Below are 23,351 nucleotides of genomic sequence, written 5' to 3'. Positions count from 1 at the left end.
TATTGGCTCCGTGCTGGTGGTGGTGGGGTAAGAGACATTGTAGTTGATGGGTACTGGGTTCAAACGAGTTGTGCAGAAGACAAAAGACATTCTAGCTGCGATCTTCTTCCCGTCTTTTGCACGTCCAATGTATCCAGGATTGCATTGTCTAATGTAGTTCTTCCATTTTCTCTTTTTTTAAATGTTAGGAATGCAATATAGAATATAAGATAAATTTAGTTCTTATTTAGTTTCTTATTTCTAGCAGATCGAGAAACCTCAGCAGAGGTTTCCTCGTCTAACGTGTTGTAGGTCACGTAAAGAAGTTTAGTCTCCGGATTATCAAGTATTGAGGGAGGGGGGATGTCACAAAAGTTTAAGGAACAGGCGGAGTAAACAACATCGAAGCTCACTCTAAAAGAGACACACACACAAAGTTGCTTGCTTGTTCTGTTTCTCTCACCTCCACTCTGTCAGTCGCACCCCCCCTCTCTCTTTCTCACACAGACAACAGTTTTAAAGCAGGTTATTTATATGGCTTTAAGAAAACAAATAATTTCTCAAGTAATGAGTCTGTATTATGTGTGTTTATGCATACGCACACATATATACAAGCATAGCATACTATATATATATATATATATATATATATATATATATATATATATATATATATATATATAATCATAAATATATAGGGCTTAGCATGAGATGCTTCACCAACATACTGAAAATTTAGAAATAGCAGTCAAAGAACTACTGATTCTAAACTACAAATTTTTCTCTAACGGATGGCGATATAAATGGTTTTACCGATAAAGGTTTTTTTCATACTGAACTACTTGGCAAAATTGTTAATTATTGATTTTATTACTAATTGGCAATTCCCTGCCCTATATCTGTATATTTATATTGATGTCACTTATTGGATGGTTAAACTGTAACCCTTTTATACGGGACTTTTTATGCGGGACTATTTGTGGCGCACATGGAATAGATTCTTGGGGTGAAGTGTTTGAACTTACTAGCCGATAAATTTTGTGAATGCCTTGCTCATGTGTTTTTGATGTCGCATGGTCAAATTCCCATGAGTATATAGACACTTTCAAATTTATCGAACACCATGCTGATGATCGGAATAGAGTAGCTTTATACTCTTAACCGTGAAACGTCGTACATGGTTAACTAAAGGCAGGTTTGATTTTGCTTTTCTCTTCTGTTGTTGTTCTGTGTGTGCCATAAATATCGCCATCCGTTAGAGAAAAATTTGTAGTTTAGAATCAGTAGTTCTTTGACTGCTATTTCTAAATTTTCAGTATGTTGGTGAAGCATCTCATGCTAAGCCCTATATATTTATGATTATAAATGGTTTTACCGATAAAGGTTTTTTTCATAACTGAACTACTTGGCAAAATTGTTAATTATTAATTTTATTACTAATTGGCAATTCCCTTCCCTATATATATATATATATATATATATATATATATATATATATATATATATATATATATATATAGAGAGAGAGAGAGAGAGAGAGAGAGAGAGAGAGAGAGAGAGAGATAAGCGGCACTAAGACGGTGCCCCAGCTTGGCCACAGCCTTAGTGCTGAAACGTATAAAAGAATAAAGCATACGAAATATCATAAGCAGCCCTAAGGCGGTGATTCAGCATGGCCACAGCCTCAGGGCTGAAACGTATAAAAGAACAAAGCATACCATATGTGTGTGTGTGTATATATATATATATATATATATATAGGCGTGGCTGTGTGTTAAGAACTTGCTTCTCAACCACATGATTCCGGGTTCAGTCCCACTGCGTGGCACCTTGGGTAAGTGTCTTCTACTATAGCGTCGGGCCGACCAAAGCCTTGTGAGTGGATCTGGTAGACGGAAACTGGAAGAAGCCCATCGTATATATATATATGTGTGTGTGTGTATGTATGTATGTGTCTGTATTTGTCCCCCCGCCATCGCTAGGCAACCGATGCTGGTGCGTTTATGTTCCCGTAACTTAGCGAAAGAGACCGCTAGAATAAGTACTATGCTCCAAAAGAAAAAAAGTCCTGGGGTCGATTTCTTCGACTAACACCCTTTAAGGTGGTGCTCCAGCATGGCCACAGTAAAATGACTGAAACAAGTAAGAGTAAAAGAATAGCACCGCCTTTAGTCGAACAAATCGACCCCATGACTTATTCTTTGTAAGCCTAGTACTTATTTTCTCGTTCTCTTTAGTCGAACCGCTATATTACGGGGATATAAACACACCAACATCTATAATATTTCATCTAGAATTTAAAGGAGAGCTATTAAGTAAAATACTTTATAACATTGATTATATATATAAATATATATGCAAACACACACACACGACGGGCTTTTTTCAGTTTCATTCTACTAAATCCACCCACAAGGGTTTTGCTCTGCCCTGTGCCATAGTGGAAACCACTTGCCCATGGTGCCAAGCAGTGAGACAGAACCCAGAACCATGTGGTTGGAAAGCAAACTTCTTATCACACAGCCACGCATACAGGCAGGGAGACAGCAAGGCCGCAGTCTAATAACTGAAACAATATATACACATGTACACATATGTCAGCAATGAAAGGCACTGAGTGTGTGTGTGTGTACACACACAAATGTATATATGAGTATGTGTGTGTATTATATATATAATCAATGGTGCGAGTATTACCAATTGGTTGATAACTGATAAAGAATTAGGGGAACTCCTTTGTTTGTCTCCCGTCCAGTTATACACTTAGTATACGTTATGTCGTTTGTTTATTTACCATACATTTTATAAATTATATATATATATATATATATATATATATATATATATATATATATGGTGAATGCTGCCATAATCCTTGCCTTCAGTTTCATATTTGTTGTATAAGTTTTGTTGGTCTCGCTCAACGGCACCCCACACATAATAATCAAGAGGGTTGCAGTCTGGGAAGTTAGGTGGCCAGAAATTGTCTGACAGCCATGACTGGGTTCTCCTGCTTGTGTGGCATGGTGTCGAGTCCTGTTGCCAGACATAGAGTCTTCCAGCAGCCACCCTCTTGACCCAAGGCAGCACTGCTTCCTCCAGGAACTTGATGTAGGCTTCTGTGTTGAGTCTGAGGCCGTGTGGGAAGATGAATGGAGGCATTACGTCGCAATCACTAGTGATCACTTCAAACACCATGATATTTGATTTTTATCCCTCTTGGTACATGTTTGAGGACACGGCAAGCCAACGGTTGTTCTGTGTATTCACCATCTAATCCTAGCACGAATTTATCTCGTCTGAGAAAAACCAAAGCATGTTCGGTTGGAGGGGATGCTGAAGTTTTTTCAAAAGTTTCGTAGCGCGGTCTTTCCTCTTGTCCTTGACGGCTTGGGGTAAAAATTGACCTTTTCTCAACTTATATGAGGAATACCGAATGTCTTCATGCACTACCTGCCTGATAAGAAACTCGGACACTCCCATGTCCCTGGCGATGGACCTGATTGACTTAGGAGTGGGGGTCGTTGTCAACCATGGCCTAGATCTCACCAACAAATTCAAGATTTCTTTTCTTATCAGAACGATCAGAGAGAGTTTTCCGAGCTGCTGTACCTTCGTAAACACTACTAAACTCATCCAACTCTTTCCGAATCCTCTGTACTGTCCTCAGATTGACATCCAAACACTCTGAAATGTTCGCGTTGGAGCTTCCGGCATGAATGTCAAGCAGTGCAGCATGTTTACAAATTTCTGGCAGAGTGAATTGCGTCATGGTGCTGTTTTCTTCACAGACGATGCTCAACTGACCGTACTATACTGTGTAGTCGACAAAATCAAAAACAATACGCATGCGCGAAATAAACAAAACATAAATTGGCGACAATTTACCCATCGCACTCTGTGTATGTGTATGTATATATACCTTAACATTGCTTGGAGACACAAGGCGTGTTATAAAAACCTGCCTAGACCCGCGCCTCCAATGCAAAACATTAGCAGCTAGTATCTTCATTCTGTGTACATTAAATGGTATTATCTCTTATTGGCTGAAGTACTTTTTTGTTGACCACACACACACACACATATACACAGCTGCATGTGTGTGACAAATGTATTTATATACATCATATTATACCATATACAGAAATCAATAATAGCATAAGTGGGCGAAAATTCTAAAGACATGCACTCTTAATTTCCAGGTAGATTCAGTGTGACATCGACAAAACAGCCCTTTGAATTTCATTGACAATCTATCCAAAATTCTACGAACCCAATTTAAAGTCATATGACAAGGGGCGACATGAGGCTATTTTCCTATCATTAGGATAGAGTACGGTTGAAACTAAGACCGTACATTTCAGAAGAAAACTAACTTGTAAAACATCTGGCGTATATATTCCTCCCTGGATGGGACACCGTTCCAACGAGAAATGAAAGGTTTTGCTCAAGAACACAACGCATCGCTCTGTTCAGGAATCGAAACCACAATCATACAATGATGAGTTCAACACCCTATCCACTAAGCCACGCACCTCTATACACGTATAAATATATGGCGAAGTTAAGGAATACGTACACCCAGTGGTTAGGGTTGGGAGTTACTCCGAAAACGGGCGGTGTGCGTATTCTTTACCTCAGCCTAAATATATGTACATATTCATATTCTTAAAAACGTGTGTATGCACATTATATATATATATATATATATATATATATATATATATATATATATATATATATATATATATATATATATATCATCATCATTTAACATCCGCTTTCCACGTAGACTGGACGATTTAACAGGAGCTGGTAAGCCAGAGGACTGCGCCAAAGTCTGTCAGCTTTGGCATGGCTTCTACATGGCCCTTACTAATGCTATTACGGACGCAGACACATATATACAAGTACATACACTATATGCATGCACAAACACGTGTCAGCCTATAACTCCCTGCTTATGTTGACCTCATCATGACTGAAAGGATTCTACCATGTGCTGCAATTGTCCTGTGCTAATAATAGTCAATATATCTCAGTTTATAATTTACTCGTCTTATACGTGTTTCAGTTATCAGGCTGCAGCCATGCTGGGGCACTGCCTTGAAGAATTTTAGTTGAACCAATCAACCTCAGTATTTATTCTTTGTAAGCTTGGTACTTATTCTATCGCTCTCTTTTGCCCAGCTGCTTAAATAATGGGAACGTAAACACTCCAACACTGGTTGTCAAACACACTATATACACACACAGGGTAGACTTCTTTCAGTTTCCATCTAGCAAATCCACCCACAAGGCTTTGGTTGGTCGCCCAAGGTCATAGTAGAAGACATCTGCCCAAAGTACCACGCGGTGGGACTGGGCCCAGAACCATGTGCTTCGGAAGCAAACTTCTAACCATATAGTCGCCCCTGCGCCTATACATCATCATCACCACTAAACGTTCGTCTTCCATGCAGGCATGGAATGGACGGTTTGACAGGAAATGGAGTCGCACGAGGTTCCGTTGTCTGTTTTAGCAGGGTTTCTACACTTGGATGCCTTCCTAACGCCAACCACTTAACAGAGTGTAATGCATGCTTTTATGTGGCACCATCACCAGTGTTTTTTTACGTGACACTAGCACCGACAGGCTCATCCAGTACCTCGGAAGGCAAAAACCCGCAATAACTGGGAAGGGGTGTAATATTGAGACGGTATGGCACTATGCCAGTTGAGAGATTTAAGGTATAGAAAGGACAAGTATAGGTGTCTTGCTGTTGAGTAGAAAGGTGAGTGAATTGGAGAGTAATACAAAGAGAGTGACAGAGAGATGATGGCAGAGCTGCGTTGGGACATGCCCTCAAGGGACATTGGGGGTGGTGAGAAAAGGTGAGAAGATATGGAGGTTTGCGTTGGATGAGTGGGCAGGAAGGGGTGACTGTAGCAAATGGAGAGAAATATATACGAGGGGGGGGATGCAGAGGTTCCAGTAGATATGAGGGCATTAAGGGTGATAGTAGGTAAGCGAAGAGTTGATGATGGAGAGTAGTACAGGGAAGGGAGAGAAGGTGCAGAGAGGAGGTGATTGAAGATAGTAGGCAGGGGGAAGAAAGGTAACTGGGGAGGGGGAATGGTAAATAAGAAAGTGAAAGGGAGTAGTATGTGCCTGCTCTGATAGAGGAAGTGATGGGAGTTATGGGTTGAAATGTGGGTGGGGGAGAAGGTTGATGGAGCAGAGTCCCTCGTGGGTCGCATATGCACATATACACATACACACACGTGTGTGTGTGTATATATATATACACATGTATTCATATGAGTGTGTGCCCTGAAGAATCCTTTCTGTTATAGGCACAAGGTCTAAAATTTGGGGGAGAAAGGGTTAGTCGTTTATATCGACCCTTGTGGTCAACTGGTATTTATTTTATCAATCCCAAAAAGGATGAAAGGCCAAGTCAACATTCTTCATTTTGAAATATTTGATTACCTTCAGTGTTGAAGCTTGTTAAAAGTACTCAAGGCCCTTGAGTTTCAGGAAGTTTTACTTACTATTAGCAACATAGGCCTCATGGTACTGGAGTCATTAGCCTCCTTCCATTGTGTGCCATCAATGGAACAGATAGGCAAGTGGATTTTCATTTCTCATTGATGATCATATCGTCTTCTTTGCTGTGAGAAACAGACTTTGGCAGCAGTACATTAAAGGGATATTAACGAGTCTTGTGCTTCACAAATAGTGGAAGAGTTGTGAGGGTAAGATAATTGGCATAGTCATGGTCAGAGAGATACAGGCTCAACTTCTGTTTGATAGTGAGGACATTATCTTGGATAGTGTCAAGACTTTGCTGAAGGCAATGGTCCAGAACAATCAGAAAAAGAAGAAAGCTCCTCACAGGATTCCTGTTGGAATGTTTTTATACACACACACACACACATATATATATATATATATATATATATATATATATATCTCGTTGCTTTTATGTTAAACTGTCGTATGTCCAGATTTGGCCAAATGGGTTGTTTTTCATGATTTAATTTCGCTTACAATAGCCGGTTCTTTTGATCAGACTATTGTATCTCCAGTTGCTTCAGATGAAAATTGTCGAAGTGTAGTGCAACGACGGTTTAGCATTTTTCAAAAGTGTAGTCAGCCTTACATACGACTTTTGCAAAAATATTTCTGACTGAAAATATTATACATGCATGGGGTTACGATTTTATGAACCCATCAAAGTATCGTAGTTAAGCTATTATTGTTGTTAATGTAAAAAGAAATGGAACGGTGAAGCTATTTTTTTCGTTTTCTGAGAAAAAAATCAACGTTTTTGACTTACGACACTTTTGCATAATAACAACGATATGTATATATAGAGAGAAGTGTGGTTAAGAGGTTTCTTTCCCAATGACATAGCTTTGAGTTCAGATTTACAGCACAGCACCTTGAGTAAATGTCTTCTACTAAAGCCCAAAGCTGACTAAGTCTTTGTGAGTGGATTTGGTAGATGAAAACTGAAAGTAAAATCATTATATATAGATACACACTCATTACACACACACGTGTGTGTGTGTGTGTGTGTGTGTGTGTGTGTGTGCGCACGCGCACCTGCGTTTGTTTATATGTTTCTGGCTTCAACAAGAAGTTGCAACGTATGAGCAGTGTCGTTGTCACCAGTTCTCTTGTTATTAACAAACCTGCTCACTTTGAAGCAGTATGAATTAAGAGATCCCATAACTGAAAAACAGCTAAGGCTAAGCAACAAAAAGGGCATCCAGCCACAGAACAATGCCTCAGTAACACATATGTCTAATCTATCCTTGCAAGGAAAATGAACATAAGGCGATTGAAAAATATACTAACACACATACACACACACACGTTTGGTCTGATAACAATTTTTCTACTTGACATTCTTATTTATATACATACATAATACATATATTTCGTTTTGGGATTTGGTTTGCAAGATTTTTTATGTGATTTCGTGTGTTGAAGCATATTCTGTTGTGTCTGGGGAGAGCCATTTTCTTATTGTGCCTTAAAATTTAACACACTCACCGGTAAAATTTCCACTTATTTCTTATTTTTATTTTCCTAAAATTTTCGTTGCGTCTTGCAACCTTTTCAATAGTCTTGACTATATATATATATATACTGGCATGAAATATATTTTATCCAGTGAGATTCTCAACTGCAGGTGAATGACAATCTTAAGACAAATTAACAAGGTATAATGATGATGGAAACAATTGTGTTTTATTTCTTATTCCCTACAAGGAAAAAGTTATATAAACACCATGGAACATGTTATTAGACAGTATTCTACCATTTTTTTTTTCTGTTACGATCCATCTTTATAAAATACTAATAAGAATATGTCAGACCCTAACAGAATTTTGGGGAAGGTAGAATAGATTTAATGAAGCCAATATGCCACTGGTACATATTTTGATGGTTTTAATACTATTTGAACACAGAATGCAAAGAATTAATTAAATCCAGCTGAAAGTGTAAAATCCCTATCTATCACTAGTTCACTGAAGTTACCTGTAAAAAAAAAATTCAACTAGTCAACAACGCCACTATTGCTGTTGTACTGCTGTCTTCCATGACCTACAAACTATTCTTAGATACCTTTTCATTGATCAACATTGAATGTAATGGTGATTCATCATTATTGTAACATTAATTTTTTTTTTTTCCATGCTGGCATGTGCTGGATACTGCAATATTGAATATCTTCATTTGTTTTGCTTTGTTTTATGATTTCACTTCAGCAATTTTTTACCCATATATCATCTCTAATAAGGTAACAGGCATGTAATTTGGGACTCACTCCCACTATATGGACATAGTTGGCTAGTGTACTCTACTATAAACACAGGCTGAAGTGTGTGTGCGCAGGTACACCCAAGTGTATTATTCTCTTGTTATGACATGTATGCAAATAGCTGTAGACATAAGTGTCACTGTTCATTCAGTTTTGTTTGCAATTGTCTATGAAAGCATATCCAGGATGTTTGTTGTTTGACTGAGTAGGGGAGGGGGACAGGAAAGGTTGCTTGGAAACAGGAGAGGGTTAGGGATCTATTTTAAAACGGGGGCGCCAGTATTTTCTTAACGAAACACTTTGAAACTTGGGACACTGGTAGAATGTGTCATATAAAACATCTTTTACTCTTAGTCTTCTTAACAAAAAAAAAGGAATTCGCAAGTTATTCCATGTTAAAGTTGTCGTATTTCTGTAATTTCAACCAATCACTGACGTCTATTCAGCTCAATAGAGTTACTGCTGGGCGGTCATAAAAATGTTATTCCCTGTGACATATTTCATCCGGTTTAATCGTAATTTATACGCATATATTGTTTATATAATAAATTACGCTGTGCGTATCTATGTGTGTAACAATTTTAGAGTTCGGATTCTAGAGTTAGGGTTAGTTTTAGAGTTAGGGTTACGGTTACGGTTAACAGTCTAGTTAGGGTTAGGGTTAGGGGATTAATACGATATACACCGTTACAGCGCTAACTGTTTTCAACTGAATAGACGTCAGTTATTAGTAGAAATTATCGAAATAAGACAATTTTTTTTACATGAAATAAATTCGAATACAAAAATATTTTTCTGTTCTATAACACAAAATAGATAAGTATACGAAGTTTGAAAGTCTTTCCGTACCAAAAACACGACATAAAACATAAATGAAAACTGGCGCCCCCGTTTTAAAATAGATCCGAGGGTTAGTGATGGGAAGGGTACCTGACTATAATGCTAGCATGGAAAAACAGTTGTTAAAATGTGTGTGTGTGTGTTTCTATATAAATATATATACACATACATATAAACTAGCACTCTGTCACATATAACGATAAGAGTTCCAGTTGATCTGATCAACGGAAAAGCCTGCATGTGAAATTAACGTGCAAGTGGCTGAGTACTCCAGACATGCATTCTTTTAACATAGTTCTCTGGGAAATTCAGCATGACAAGGCTGGTCTTTTGAATAAGTACCTTGCCCAATGATGAAAGGTTCCACCAGGAATTGAACTCATGATCTAACAATCATGAACCGAATACCCCAACTACAAAGCCACACACCTTCACATATACATATTTATATGTATATGTGCAATATACATATATGCATAGGCATACATATATGCACATAGATACACATATATAAATACATGCACATACACATAAATATACTGCATACACATGCATTCTAACTCAAGAGTAGTTGTCCAGAAGCTGCAACATTTGTACACAGCTAGGCTTACCTTCTTATGACCTGACCACATATCCTTGGCCTCCCATCCTAATACATGTTGCTCAACCACCATCTCAGATCTCCCAACAAAACTGTCTTCCATACTGGCATGTGTTGGATGGCTTGACAAGAGGAGCTGGCAAGCCAGAGGACTGCACCAAGCGCCATTGTCTGTGTGTTTGTGTCGCTATAAATAATATGGGTGGCTGATTCGCAATTTTACAACCTAAAGGCAGAAATACAGACAACACTTAAGTGATAAAGGACACTGGTGCTGGTTAGTGCCCTTATATATATATATATATATATATACATACTTTACAGCAGTATAAGTGCCAAGCAGTGCTTAGACATAAGCAAACTTTAGGTTGGTTAAAACATGTTTGTGATATTCTGAATGCAAATTTATATTGAATTTGCCTTTAGAAGTTGAAATACAGCACAAATATATTTCAAAGAACTGAAAATTCGCTATCTCTCTCTCTCTCTCTCTCTCTCTCTCTCTCTCTCCCTCTATATATATATATATATATATATATATATACACACACAAATCTCTCTCTCTATATATATATTGCATTACTCCCATGATCCAATACACAAACTTTACCATGCTGTGCTTCCAGCTAACAATACCTCTCCTCTGAACCACCTCTGTTACCATCCATCACTCTCACATCGATCTCATCATGCACCTCTACATCTATGTATGTATGTGTCCCCACCTATTGCCGATAACACCTTTTACTTTCCAGCCACCTCTACAATTTCCTCTGCATTATTCCTATCATACACTTATTCTTTCCACCACTCACCCATTCTGGTCTTTTGAATGTCATTGTTCTTTCTCTACAATGCCCTTCCTTGGTAACCTGTGCAGATGTACATGCCCAGCTTAATTTATTGCATTCTCTCTTGCAATACCCATTGCAAATACCCATTGCAATACCCTTGCAAAAACCCATTTGTGTTGACATTGTTCTTTAAATTTACATTTTCTGGCTACAAGGCACTCCATCTCACTGTTCATGGTTAACGAACGAAGCAGGAAAGTGTAGGCTTCTTAGGTCTTCTCACCAAGGACTACTGAATACCTCTCATGTTGGTGTCATACGAAAATGCATGCAATACATGATGTAAAGTGGTTAGTGTTTGGAAAGGAATCAAGCTAAATCAAGCAGCATGGAGTCCTTGTGAAACATAGCTCCCAAACAGAAGTACTTTAGACTGTGACGACCAATACAACACATGCCAGCATGGAAAATGGATACAAAAGTGATCATGATGAAACTATGTATTTATACATAAATATACACACCTAAATGTATAAATATATAAGCAAATATATATATCCATACATATATATATATGTACATGCATATTTATACACATATACATACATATATACATACAAATATACATGCGTACATACAAATATATACACACACATGTATAATATATTCAAACTACCCTACTTCCTATTTTCCACTGTTGAGAGGACTCTTCGGTCTTAAGAGACAAATGAGACCTCCTTAGTGCAGGCACAATGAACAATTACTCAGTGACCTGTAAAGTGGCTGAAATCATGAAGGACATCCAGGCATAGAAACCATTGGTAAACTTGAACACATGAGCAACATGTGTGTGTGTGTGTACGTATATCTATCTATCTATCTATCTATCTATCTATCTATCTATATATATATATATATATATATATATATATATATATATAATTCATTTCCATTTTATTCTTTAGTATATTTCAGAGCCAAGACTATGGCCATGCTGGGGCAGCTACAAATATCATCACCTTTTCATACGTATGTGTACATATGAATGTATATATACTCACAAACACACACACACTTTGATATCTGTATCTATATACATATTTATAATCATACGTATCTTTATAGTTACATATACTTATATGTGTATATACATTCTCTCTCTCTCATATATATATATATATATATATATATATATATATATATATATATGCACACACAAACACACATAATATATACATGTATATATGAATGTGTGAGTATATACACGTACATGCATATATATACATGCATATATACACAGTCAGTCACGTATATGTGTGCATATATACACATGCATATATATGTAAGCATATTTGAATACATATATACACATGAAGTACAATTATTTCATCTGTTACATGTATATAGATATAACAACGATATGTATTACACACACGTGTATATGTATGCACATCTATTATATATATTCACATTATATACACATACAAATTTTTTGTTAGACATGTACAGTCAGACACACACACATTAACACAGAATGCAAAGAGAATTAAATCCATGCACACACTCTATACACCATGTTTACGTATCTATTATATGGATTGGAAGAATCGCTACCACATCGGAGAATATGAATTGTGGTATTTGTTCTTGTTCTTACACCGAGATTTTTAATTTGCCTTTGATCCCTTCATTATCAAATTAAATGTTAATAATACCAGTGAAATACTGAAGTCGATGATATGTCAACGATTCTCTACTTTCCTTAAAAAATTTCTGGCCTTGAGCCTGAAAGATAAACAGGTTATATATATATATGTGTATGTGTGTGTGTGTGTGTGTGTGTGTGTGTGTGTGTGTCTATATGTGAGAGCGTGTGCATATCATATGTATATACGTCAATTAGATATGAGCACACCCCCATTATATATATATATATATATATATATATATATATATATATATATCTATATATATATATATATATATACATGGCAATATACACACACACATTCATTATAGTCATAGGTATGTAGTGATCAGACGAATGTAGCATATATATATATTAGAGACACTTAGCTATTTATGATACGAGTACGTGTTCAAAGAAAGAGAAGACTAAGAAACAAAGAGTAATGTTAGCATAATAACAAACGTGTAAAATAGAAGAAATATTAGAAACAAGTATAAACCAGGAAAACAACAAATTATAATATAACAAGACATTAAAAAAATAGCAGTTAAAAGAAAAATAATTTTTTTCAAAACTGAAGAATCATAATTGTAGGATGAAGAAGCTGGTCATGTTGACCTTTAAAATAAATATACGTACCTCCTTGATTTGATCCATAGGCAATACCGACACCAGTAGAGTTGGAAAGCCACAGAATGGCCGTGTAATGAGCGACTAGAAAGTAAAATAGTCGTCTTTTTTTACTGATGGCAAGCATCGTCACTTACTTTGGCTCCAGTGGGGTTAAAAATATGGTCATATGCATATACATACATATATATACATATGTATATATATGTATATATATATATATAGTGTGTGTGCGCGCGCGTACGTGTGTGTGCACGCGCGTACGTGTGTGTGTGTGTGTGTGTGGTAGTAGTATTAATTACAACGATGATTATGATGGTGATTATTCGTTTTTTGTGTAAGATCAAACAATAATAATTAATAAACGGTCACGTATAATAACCGTGTATGTAGAAAATGTACGTAATATATGGCTGTGGTGTTAATTTTGTTTCACAATAACAATGAAGGTAGTCCCTTTGGCTTGGTTGTGTTGTAGTAATTTGGTTGATTCTGACTGACGATGGAGGTCAAATTAGTTTGAGCTGCTGTTGCAGTAAAACAGTTGTTATTGCTGTTGTTGTTATTAGCCCAACTTTGGTTGATAGCAACAAAATGTTTTGTTGTTTTTCTTCTCACTACATGGCTGTTATTATTATTAGTCGTCCTGTTATGCAGCATCATAGGAAGCACACTCATCATGGTTGTCTCTTCATGTGAACAGATAAATTATAAATATCCCTACTATATATATATATATATATATATATATATATATATATATATATATATATATATATATATGTATGTATATATGTATGTGTGAGTGTGGCTTTCGCAGGATAACTCTCACTCAATCACTCACTCACTCACAGCCTGCCTGCTAGGCTGAGTGAGCGCGGATTTGACTGCCACAAAAGCAATTCACATAGGAACATTTTTTTTTTTTCGTAAACAACGTAATCAGGCGATACTGATGATGATAACTAAGTTTTCTAAATAATTATCATCTTATTTCCCCCATCGGAAGGCTTTGGAAATGGTGAGATTTTCGTCAATTGTAAGCAGACACGTCCATAATACACATAAGCGAGATACAGAAGAAGGAAAGAGGCATAGTTTAAGATGATAGCGTTGCTTTGGGGACAGGGAACCTTAACATGGTTAGCGTTAAGCAGTGGGGAAAGCATGTGATAGTAGTAGTCGGAGGGAGACGGAGAAGATTAAAGCATGAGAGTGAGATAGAGAGATAGATAGAATAATAAACAGATAAATAAAAAGAGAGAGAGAGTGTGAGTGTATGTGGGGGGGAGAGAAAGATATAGATATAACATTGATTGACAAACAGATAGAGAGGGAGAGAGTAATACCAATAAAAAACGTTGTTTTAAGTTAGATATAGATAATTTTTAAAATATTTTTATTCAGGTACACATGCATACATATACACAAACGTTTATATATATTTAAAGAAGTCCTACTGTATGACAGCATTTGGTAGCCGACTCCTGTAGAGCAGCTTTGGAAAGCACGCTATAAGGTTATTATTACCCAGTTAATATAGAATATAATCTATGTATATATAATCAAAATTAAACAGAAATAATTATAAAGTGGTATATTATATATATATATATATATATATATATATATATATATACTCATACACAAATTTATAGAGATCGATATATATATTCAGAGAGAGAATTATATGTATGTATGCATATTTTTTATTAACCACCTCTTATCCCCCCCCCCCACCAAAACCAAAACAAAACAATTTGCTAAACAAACAAAATAAATAAAATAAAATATACAAAAAAAGAAAACCAACAAACAAACGTTGATTCAGAGCAAAAGTTGCAGCTTAACGAAAACAAAACGTGAAAAGGGGGAGGAGCTGGAAGCACGTAAGACACGAGAAGGCAGATGACTGACAGAAAGTCACACATTTTGTGTGTAATATTAATATCACACATACAGACCTATACACACAAACAAACACACACACACGCACGCACGCGCACACACACACACACACACACACACATACACACACACACACACACACACATATATATGAGAGAGAGAGAGAGAGAATGGATATATGTGTGTGTGTGTGTAGGAAGGTGATGAGCAACAGACATTCGTGAAACAGTAATCACAGCTTTAAAATAAGTTTATTTCATTTCTCCAAAATACACGCGCGCACACGCACGCACACACACACGACAGATGTTTATGCATATGTGTGCGCGCGCGTTTGCTTGTATGTATGTGTGTGTGTGCCAGTGTTACTATCAGATTTATTCACTCACTACGCTATCAACCATTCATAGAGCAGTCATATTTTCTTGACAACTGTTATTACGTCTCCATAACTGAGTCTGTGCTATGTACATGTGTGTGTGTGTGTATATATATATATATATATATATATCCACACACAAACACACACACATCGTTGTTTATTTAGAAATATCTTAACGTGTACCTTATATATAAATATATCAGTAACACAGTTAATATTTCGTAGTATTTTTGATATTTCGTGAGCGATCGTTCGTTTTAAAATCTTAAAATATTGCATGTGTTAATTAACACACATGATAGGAAGCGATTTTCATTACAGTAGTAAATGTTTTAATTCAGAAAAAATCAACAACCAAATCCATAAAAATTCACACGAATCTGCATTCCTATGCATCAAGGGATAAGCAATATATACTACTACACGTTATATATATATATACTACTAGAAAAACACGTAATGTGGGTGCGTGAAGGGATAGGCTTTATTTGTATTCATAACAGTATAACGTCCGATTTAAATGCGTTTCAGTACATATATTTAAGATTCGTCACGCTGTATATTTAAGTTCAAATCTCACTCACATTAACTTTGTCCTATTTTATTTTCTATTTATTTATCGTTCATGCTTTCGTAAAGCCCTAAGAATGAGTACAAGCGCTTGTGTGTAGTAGTGTGTGAATTCATTGATTCGGTGTGGTAATATCCAATTCATTATAAACATGAGCGCGCGCGCGAACACTCACCAACAGCTATCTAAAAGTAAATAGACATCCCTCATTACATCGTCTGTTTGCGAATAGGCTACCCAGTAGTACTGCACCCGAACAGGTAACATTATTAAAAACGGCTAAACATAGAACTACTACATGCTAGATTAAGTATTTAAAAGCATCAAATGATACGATTGTTTCTAGAAATAAATCTTTCAAAAATAATGGTGTCTATTTACTTGTAGGTGTGTGTGTGTGTGTACCATACATACACCTAGAAAACAGGATGGAGCTCCAACATGACTACAGCATATATATATATATATATATATATACAAACATTATATATATATATATATATATATATATATATATATACATATATACACATATACATACATATATACATACATACGTATATACATATACATACATACATACATACGTATATACACATATATACATACGTATGTACACATGCATACATATACACACACACATATATATACATAAATACACAGATATATATATACACACATATATATACATATATACACACGCACACATATATATACATATATACGCATATATATATACATATATACACATATGGTGGTTGTCTACTCCTTAAACAGAGTTTGACCACCTCCTGCACCTACACCTTAGCCCTTTCATGGCGTCTGATGTGGCTTTTTAAACCAGACAGTGTTTTGAAAAAACACCCACACAGATTGCACCTCTGATTTGCACTACCAATACCTGCAAGTAAGTTCTGCTCATTGTGGATCCTAACATGTCTTTTAAGACCCCCATTGGATTTGCAAACCCTCTGGCACACACCACATTCAAACGTGTGCACAGACATATAATCAGAATAGCTGGATGAGGTTTGTTTTCCATGGGTTCGCAGGTGAGATTTGAGGCCAGCCAAGGACAGACATGGTCTGTCACAGACTGTGCACACAAAAAGGTCCTTGTCATTCACCTTCTCAGTCTTTACATTTTTCCTTAAATGTCTCTTGAGCCCTGCTTGCATCATCCTGGCCTCTTCAAATGCTTTCACTCCACTCCACACCCTTGTTCGCCATCCAACTCGATCTGAAGCGAGGACTTCTATATCTTTTGGAGCCATTCCAATTGACTTCATAGCAGTCCTTATGCCATCCTTAAACCTTTTTTTTAGGTTTATGCCGATAACGTTTCCCCTCTGCAAGCTCACCATAAAACAGCTGTTTCGGCATGCGTTCATCTGCCATTCGAACAATATGGCCACACCATCTCAATTGGTTCCTCAAAATCATGGCTTTAATTGAGGGGATGCCTGCCGATGCAAGGACATCTGTGTTTGGAGTAAAAGAATTCCATTTAATTCTTAGAATATGACGAAGGCATTTTTGATGGAATTTTTCTAACATTTTAAAATGCCTTTCATAACAGGTCCAAGTTTCACAGGAATACAATAGGGATGTTAAGACAAATGATTTGTAAAGAGCCAGCTTTGTATTGTTATTTATATGTCGCTGGCGCCAGACGCGTGACTCCAAGCCACCAAATGCTTTTGCTGCCCTTTGAATTCGCAAGTGTATTTCCGTATCAAGATTTCCATCATCTTGAACAGAGCTTCCCAGGTAGACAAATGAATTGACAACCTCAAGTAACTTTCCCGTAACAAAAAATTTAGGGAGGTTACAAACAGCACCATACGCAGGTTGATACATTACAACTGTTTTTTTCAGATTGATGGTCAGGCCAAAATCATCACAAGCTGCATCAAATGCAGATACAAGGGATTGCAGACCCGATTCAGAATGACTAACCAGATCGCAATCGTCAGCATACAAAAGTTCCCTAATAAGTGAAGTAAAAACCTTCGTTTTAAACTTCAGTCGAGTCAAATTAAAAACATTCCCCATTCTTCGATATTTTATGACTACAGCATATATATATATATATATATACAAACATATCTATATATATATATATATATATATATATACAAACATATCTATATATATATATATATATATATATATATATATACAAACATATCTATATATATATATATATATATATATATACAAACATATCTATATATATATATATATATACAAACATATCTATATATATATATATATATATATATATACAAACATATCTATATATATATATATATATATATATATATATATATATACAAACATATCTATATATATATATATATATATATATATATATATATATATACAAACATATCTATATATATATATATATATATATATATATATATATATATACAAACATATCTATATATATATATATATATATATATATATATATATATACAAACATATCTATATATATATATATATATATATATATATATATATATACAAACATATCTATATATATATATATATATATATATATATATATATATATATATATATACAAACATATCTATATATATATATATATATATATATATATACAAACATATCTATATATATATATATATATGGGAGAATATACAAAAAATAACAACAGACGAGGACAGGTGGTGTAAATAACAAAAGTATATATTAGTATGACGCTCGGGAATACGGAAAGTCTTTGACGTTTCGAGCTACGCTCTTCAACAGAAAGAATACGGAGACAAGGAGAAAAACACGGAGAAAAAAAATTGAATAGTGTTCAGTCAACATATATATATATATATATATATATATATATATATATATATATATATATATACAAACATATCTATACAAACATATCTATATATATATATATATATATATATATATATATACAAACATATCTATATATATATATATATATATATATATATATATATATATAAACATATCTATATATATATATATATATATATATATATATATATATATATATATATATATATACATATAAGTACACATACATATATATACATATATACACATACATATATATAGATATATAGACATATATATACATATACACACATATATATACATATCTATACACATATAAATATATATATATATATATATATATACACATAAATATACATATATATGTACATATATAAACACAAAGTTGTTAGATCAGGTAATGAAAGTCACGGAGAGGGTCATAGCCCAACTAATTAGGGAGCGAGTCAGTTTAGATGAGATGCAGTTTTGGTTCGTGCCAGGGAAAAGCACCACTGATGCTATATTTCTGGTAAGACAGCTGCAGGAGAAATACCTAGCCAAGAATAAACCTCTGTACCTGGCTTTCGTTGACATGGAGAAAGCCTTTGACAGGGTCCCCCGATCCCTTATCTGGTGGTCAATGAGGAAACTCGGGATAGAGGAATGGTTAGTGAGAGCTGTGCGAGCCATGTACAGAGATGCTGTCAGTAAGGTGAGGGTTAGCAATGAGTACAGTGAAGAATTCTGGGTAGAGGTAGGGGTCCACCAAGGTTCTGTCCTCAGCCCCCTCCTATTCATCATAGTCCTCCAGGCAATAACAGAGGAATTCAAAATAGGATGCCCCTGGGAGCTCCTCTATGCTGATGACCTTGCACTAATTGCTGAGTCACTATCAGAACTAGAGGAGAAGTTTCAGGTGTGGAAGCAGGGACTAGAATCGAAGGGCCTTAGAGTCAACCTAGCTAAAACCAAAGTCCTAATAAGTTGAAAAGTAGACAAAACACAAACCCCTTCAGGTAGATGGCCCTGCTCGATCTGTAGAAAAGGTGTAGGTAGAAACTCCATAAGATGTACTCAGTGCAAACTATGGACACATAAGAGGTGCAGCAATATCAAAGGCAGGTTAACTAGGAAGTTAGTTTTGTATGTGGCAGATGTTCAGGTGCAATAAACACTGTAAATGTGCAGAAAACAACTTCTGTCTCATTCCAGGGAGAAAAACTAGATGTAATTGATAGCTTCTGCTATCTAGGTGACCAAGTTAGCAGTGGGGGAGAGTGCACTGAAAGTGTAGCTGCTATAATAAGAATAGCTTGGGCAAAGTTCAGAGAGCTCTTACCTCTGCTAGTGACAAAGGGTCTCTCTCTCAAAGGCAGACTGTATGATGCATGTGTACAAACAGCCATACTACATGGCAGTGAAACATGGGCCATGACTGCTGAGGACATGCCTAAGCTCAAAAGGAATGAAGCCAGTATGCTCCGATGGATGTGTAATGTCAGTGTGTATACTCGACAGAGTGTAATTACCTTGAGAGAAAAGTTGAACCTAAGAAGCATCAGTTGTGCAAGAGAGACGATTGCGCTGGTATGGTCACGCAAGAATGGATGAGGATAGCTGTGTGAAAAAGTGCCACACCCTAGAGGTTGAGGGAACCTGTGGAAGAGGCAGGCCCAGGAAGACCTGGGATGAGGTAGTGAAGCGCGACCTCTGAACAGTCGGCCTCACCGAGGCAATGACTTCTGACCGAGACCTTTGGAAATATGGTGTGCGTGAGAGGACCTGGCAAGCCAAGTGAGACCAAGATCCAAGGCCTTTGCCAGGGATGTAGCCAGCCCACTTATGTGTACCTTTCCTTCATTGGACACTAGACTCCGCTTGTGAAAACCTGTTGAGGCAAGTGAAATTGAACTAAATTCGACGACTGGCACCCATGCCAATGGATAAATTTTATTGTGATACCAGTACTGAAGAAGTTGTCTTTTCTTCAGTAAGAGTAAAGAGTCTTCTCCCCCGCCCTTTTTTTGTGTCTGTACATTTGCCATTTGTTATGACAGACAAATATGTATGTCTGCTTCTGTTCATTTGCCAGTCGCTTCACAGAGTGTTTGCCAACCAATGTATATGAGGACTGCATCCAGCAGACTCAGTGAAAAAATGTTTATCGTACAACAGATTGAAAGGTAGCTGCAGCAATGCATCATGAGGTGCAAAGATCAGGTAAATGAGACATCTTGCATCTGTTGATTTGCCAGCCACTATACAGAGCGTAGTGAATGCATTTTGTCATAACACCAGCACTAGAGCAGTTGTCTTGACACTGACAAACATGTGAAGTTTTGGCTATTTTATGTTGGTTTTTGCCTGTTCATGACATTGTAATCTAAAAGGTGGCTGTAGATGGGAGAGTGCTTGAGGTGGGAGAAATAAAGGAGTGGCAGTGATCGGTAGTTTACATGATGGTTGTTGGCAAGGAGAATGAATAGGAAAAACAGGAGTGATGTGGTGGGATATGAAAAAGTTATAGAAGGAACGCAAGGGGAGGGAAGAGGAAAATAATGGAAATGACCGAGACTAATTAGAGGGTGGGAGAAAGAGAGCATGAGATTTATGAATGTCACTCGTGTTAATAATGAGTATAAGAGGAAGTAATGTGAGAGAGGAAGAGTGTGATGGTAGGTGACAAAAAGAAATGATGGATGTCAATAATGAGTGATAATTGTAGAAATAATGAAACTGAGAGAATCAGAGAGTGATGCCTAATCAAAACAAAGAGTGATGGTTGAGGTGAATATGGACATATCTGAAATCAACCCTCATTATACATGGGGCATCATGGGTAAATGGTAGATTAGTGGGTGAATGCTGAATACAAACAGAACTAATGCCTTTCTTTGTTAAACAAGTGGTGCGATATTGCAGTTGGGGAGGGAGTTATTACTGAGAGGATAATGGAGAGCAAGAAGAGCACCACCATTTTAATATATACATACATACATATATATATATATATATATATATATATAATATAAATTTAATCAAAAGATTAAATGTGGTACTTAAAATGTTTGAGGCACCAGAATTTGGTAGGATAAAAAACCAAAAACAAAATCAAGAGATTTGGTGAATAAAATTTGAAGATAAGCAACAAAAATTCAATAGGTTATAGTAGTATGTACGTTTCGTACAAGCTCCATTTATTCATGTAGTGAGAACACCACAGAATGTACAATGAAGTACATTTTCATTGGAGTACATTTTCATTGTACATTCTGTGGTGTTCTCACTACATGAATAAATGGAGCTTGTACGAAACGTACGTACTGCTATAACCTATTGATTTTTGTTGCTTATCTTCAAATATATATATATATATATATATATATATATATATATATATATATAATTAGCAACAGAGGTTGTATTAATAACGAGAGGTAATATTTATCCCCACTTAGGCAGTGAGCTAGCAGAATCAGTAGCACACTGGGAAAAATGCTTAGTGGTATTTCATCTCATTATGTCCTGAGTTCAAATTCTGCTGATGTCAACTTTACCTTTCATCCTTCCAGGATCAATAGAATAAGTACTAGTTGAACACTAGGGTTGATGTAATCAGCTTACTCCCTTCCCGAAATTGCTGGCCTTGTGCCAAAATTTGAAACTAATATTTATCTCCACATTAATGTGGATGTTCTGTTAGAACAAACTATATGGCTGCAAATACCATGAGATAAACTTTCATATTGACTTTTGGTGCAAAATGCACTCCTGTTTTTATCTATCGCTAGCGAGAGAGACAAATCCCTGCCATCTCCAGTGCCAAGGTCACCAGATCACATGATTTCAACCTTCCTTGGTCTCATCAATGATGATGTCCAACCACTAGAAGTATCTGTTTGGCAGGACTTCTTCAGCACCACCTGTCACCATTCATCACAGCCTTTTGTCATCTCTATGAGGTTCAGGTTTTTGAGATCAGTTTTCACCACTTTGTTTCATGTCTTACTAGGTCTTCTTCTCCCACAGGTTCCATCCTTTTCAAGTATTCAGCAATTCTTTACACAACTGGCACCTTTCATACACATCACATACCCATGCCAGCATAATCTTCTCTCACGTTTTCACTATATATGACTGCTGTAACTTTTTCTCTTGGGTCTTTTGTGCTCTGTCATTCAAGTGCACAAATACTAAGTAGCACATGGAGTATGCTTGCTTCATTTTCTCCCAGTCTTCAAAAATAAGCATTGTGTGTAGTCTTACTGCCACATGGTGCATCTTTGCTTTGCAGTGCTTCTCCCC

The 23,351-nt window shown here is 36.1% G+C and overlaps 1 protein-coding gene across 2 annotated transcripts in view; it reads right to left on the bottom strand.

The window, feature by feature from the left end:
• Window positions 1–14,475, bottom strand: part of LOC106876722 (insulin-like peptide receptor) — a 161,330-nt gene extending 146,855 nt beyond the window's left edge. The window contains exon 1 of one of the 2 annotated variants that reach the window (XM_089349744.1): window positions 13,360–14,475. In XM_089349744.1, the coding sequence (XP_089205870.1) occupies window positions 13,360–13,477 (118 nt within the window). In that variant the 5' untranslated portion in view covers window positions 13,478–14,475. The remainder of the gene's footprint in view (window positions 1–13,359) is intronic. The other variant, XM_089349743.1, reaches the window with a different exon arrangement.
• Between the last annotated feature and the right edge of the window lie 8,876 nt (window positions 14,476–23,351).

The sequence above is a fragment of the Octopus bimaculoides genome, chromosome 3 (assembly GCF_046866305.1).
Source record: "Octopus bimaculoides isolate indiv1 chromosome 3, ASM4686630v1, whole genome shotgun sequence".
NCBI classification, from domain to species: Eukaryota; Metazoa; Mollusca; class Cephalopoda; order Octopoda; family Octopodidae; genus Octopus; species Octopus bimaculoides.
This window is presented reverse-complemented; position numbering and strand designations above follow the sequence as displayed.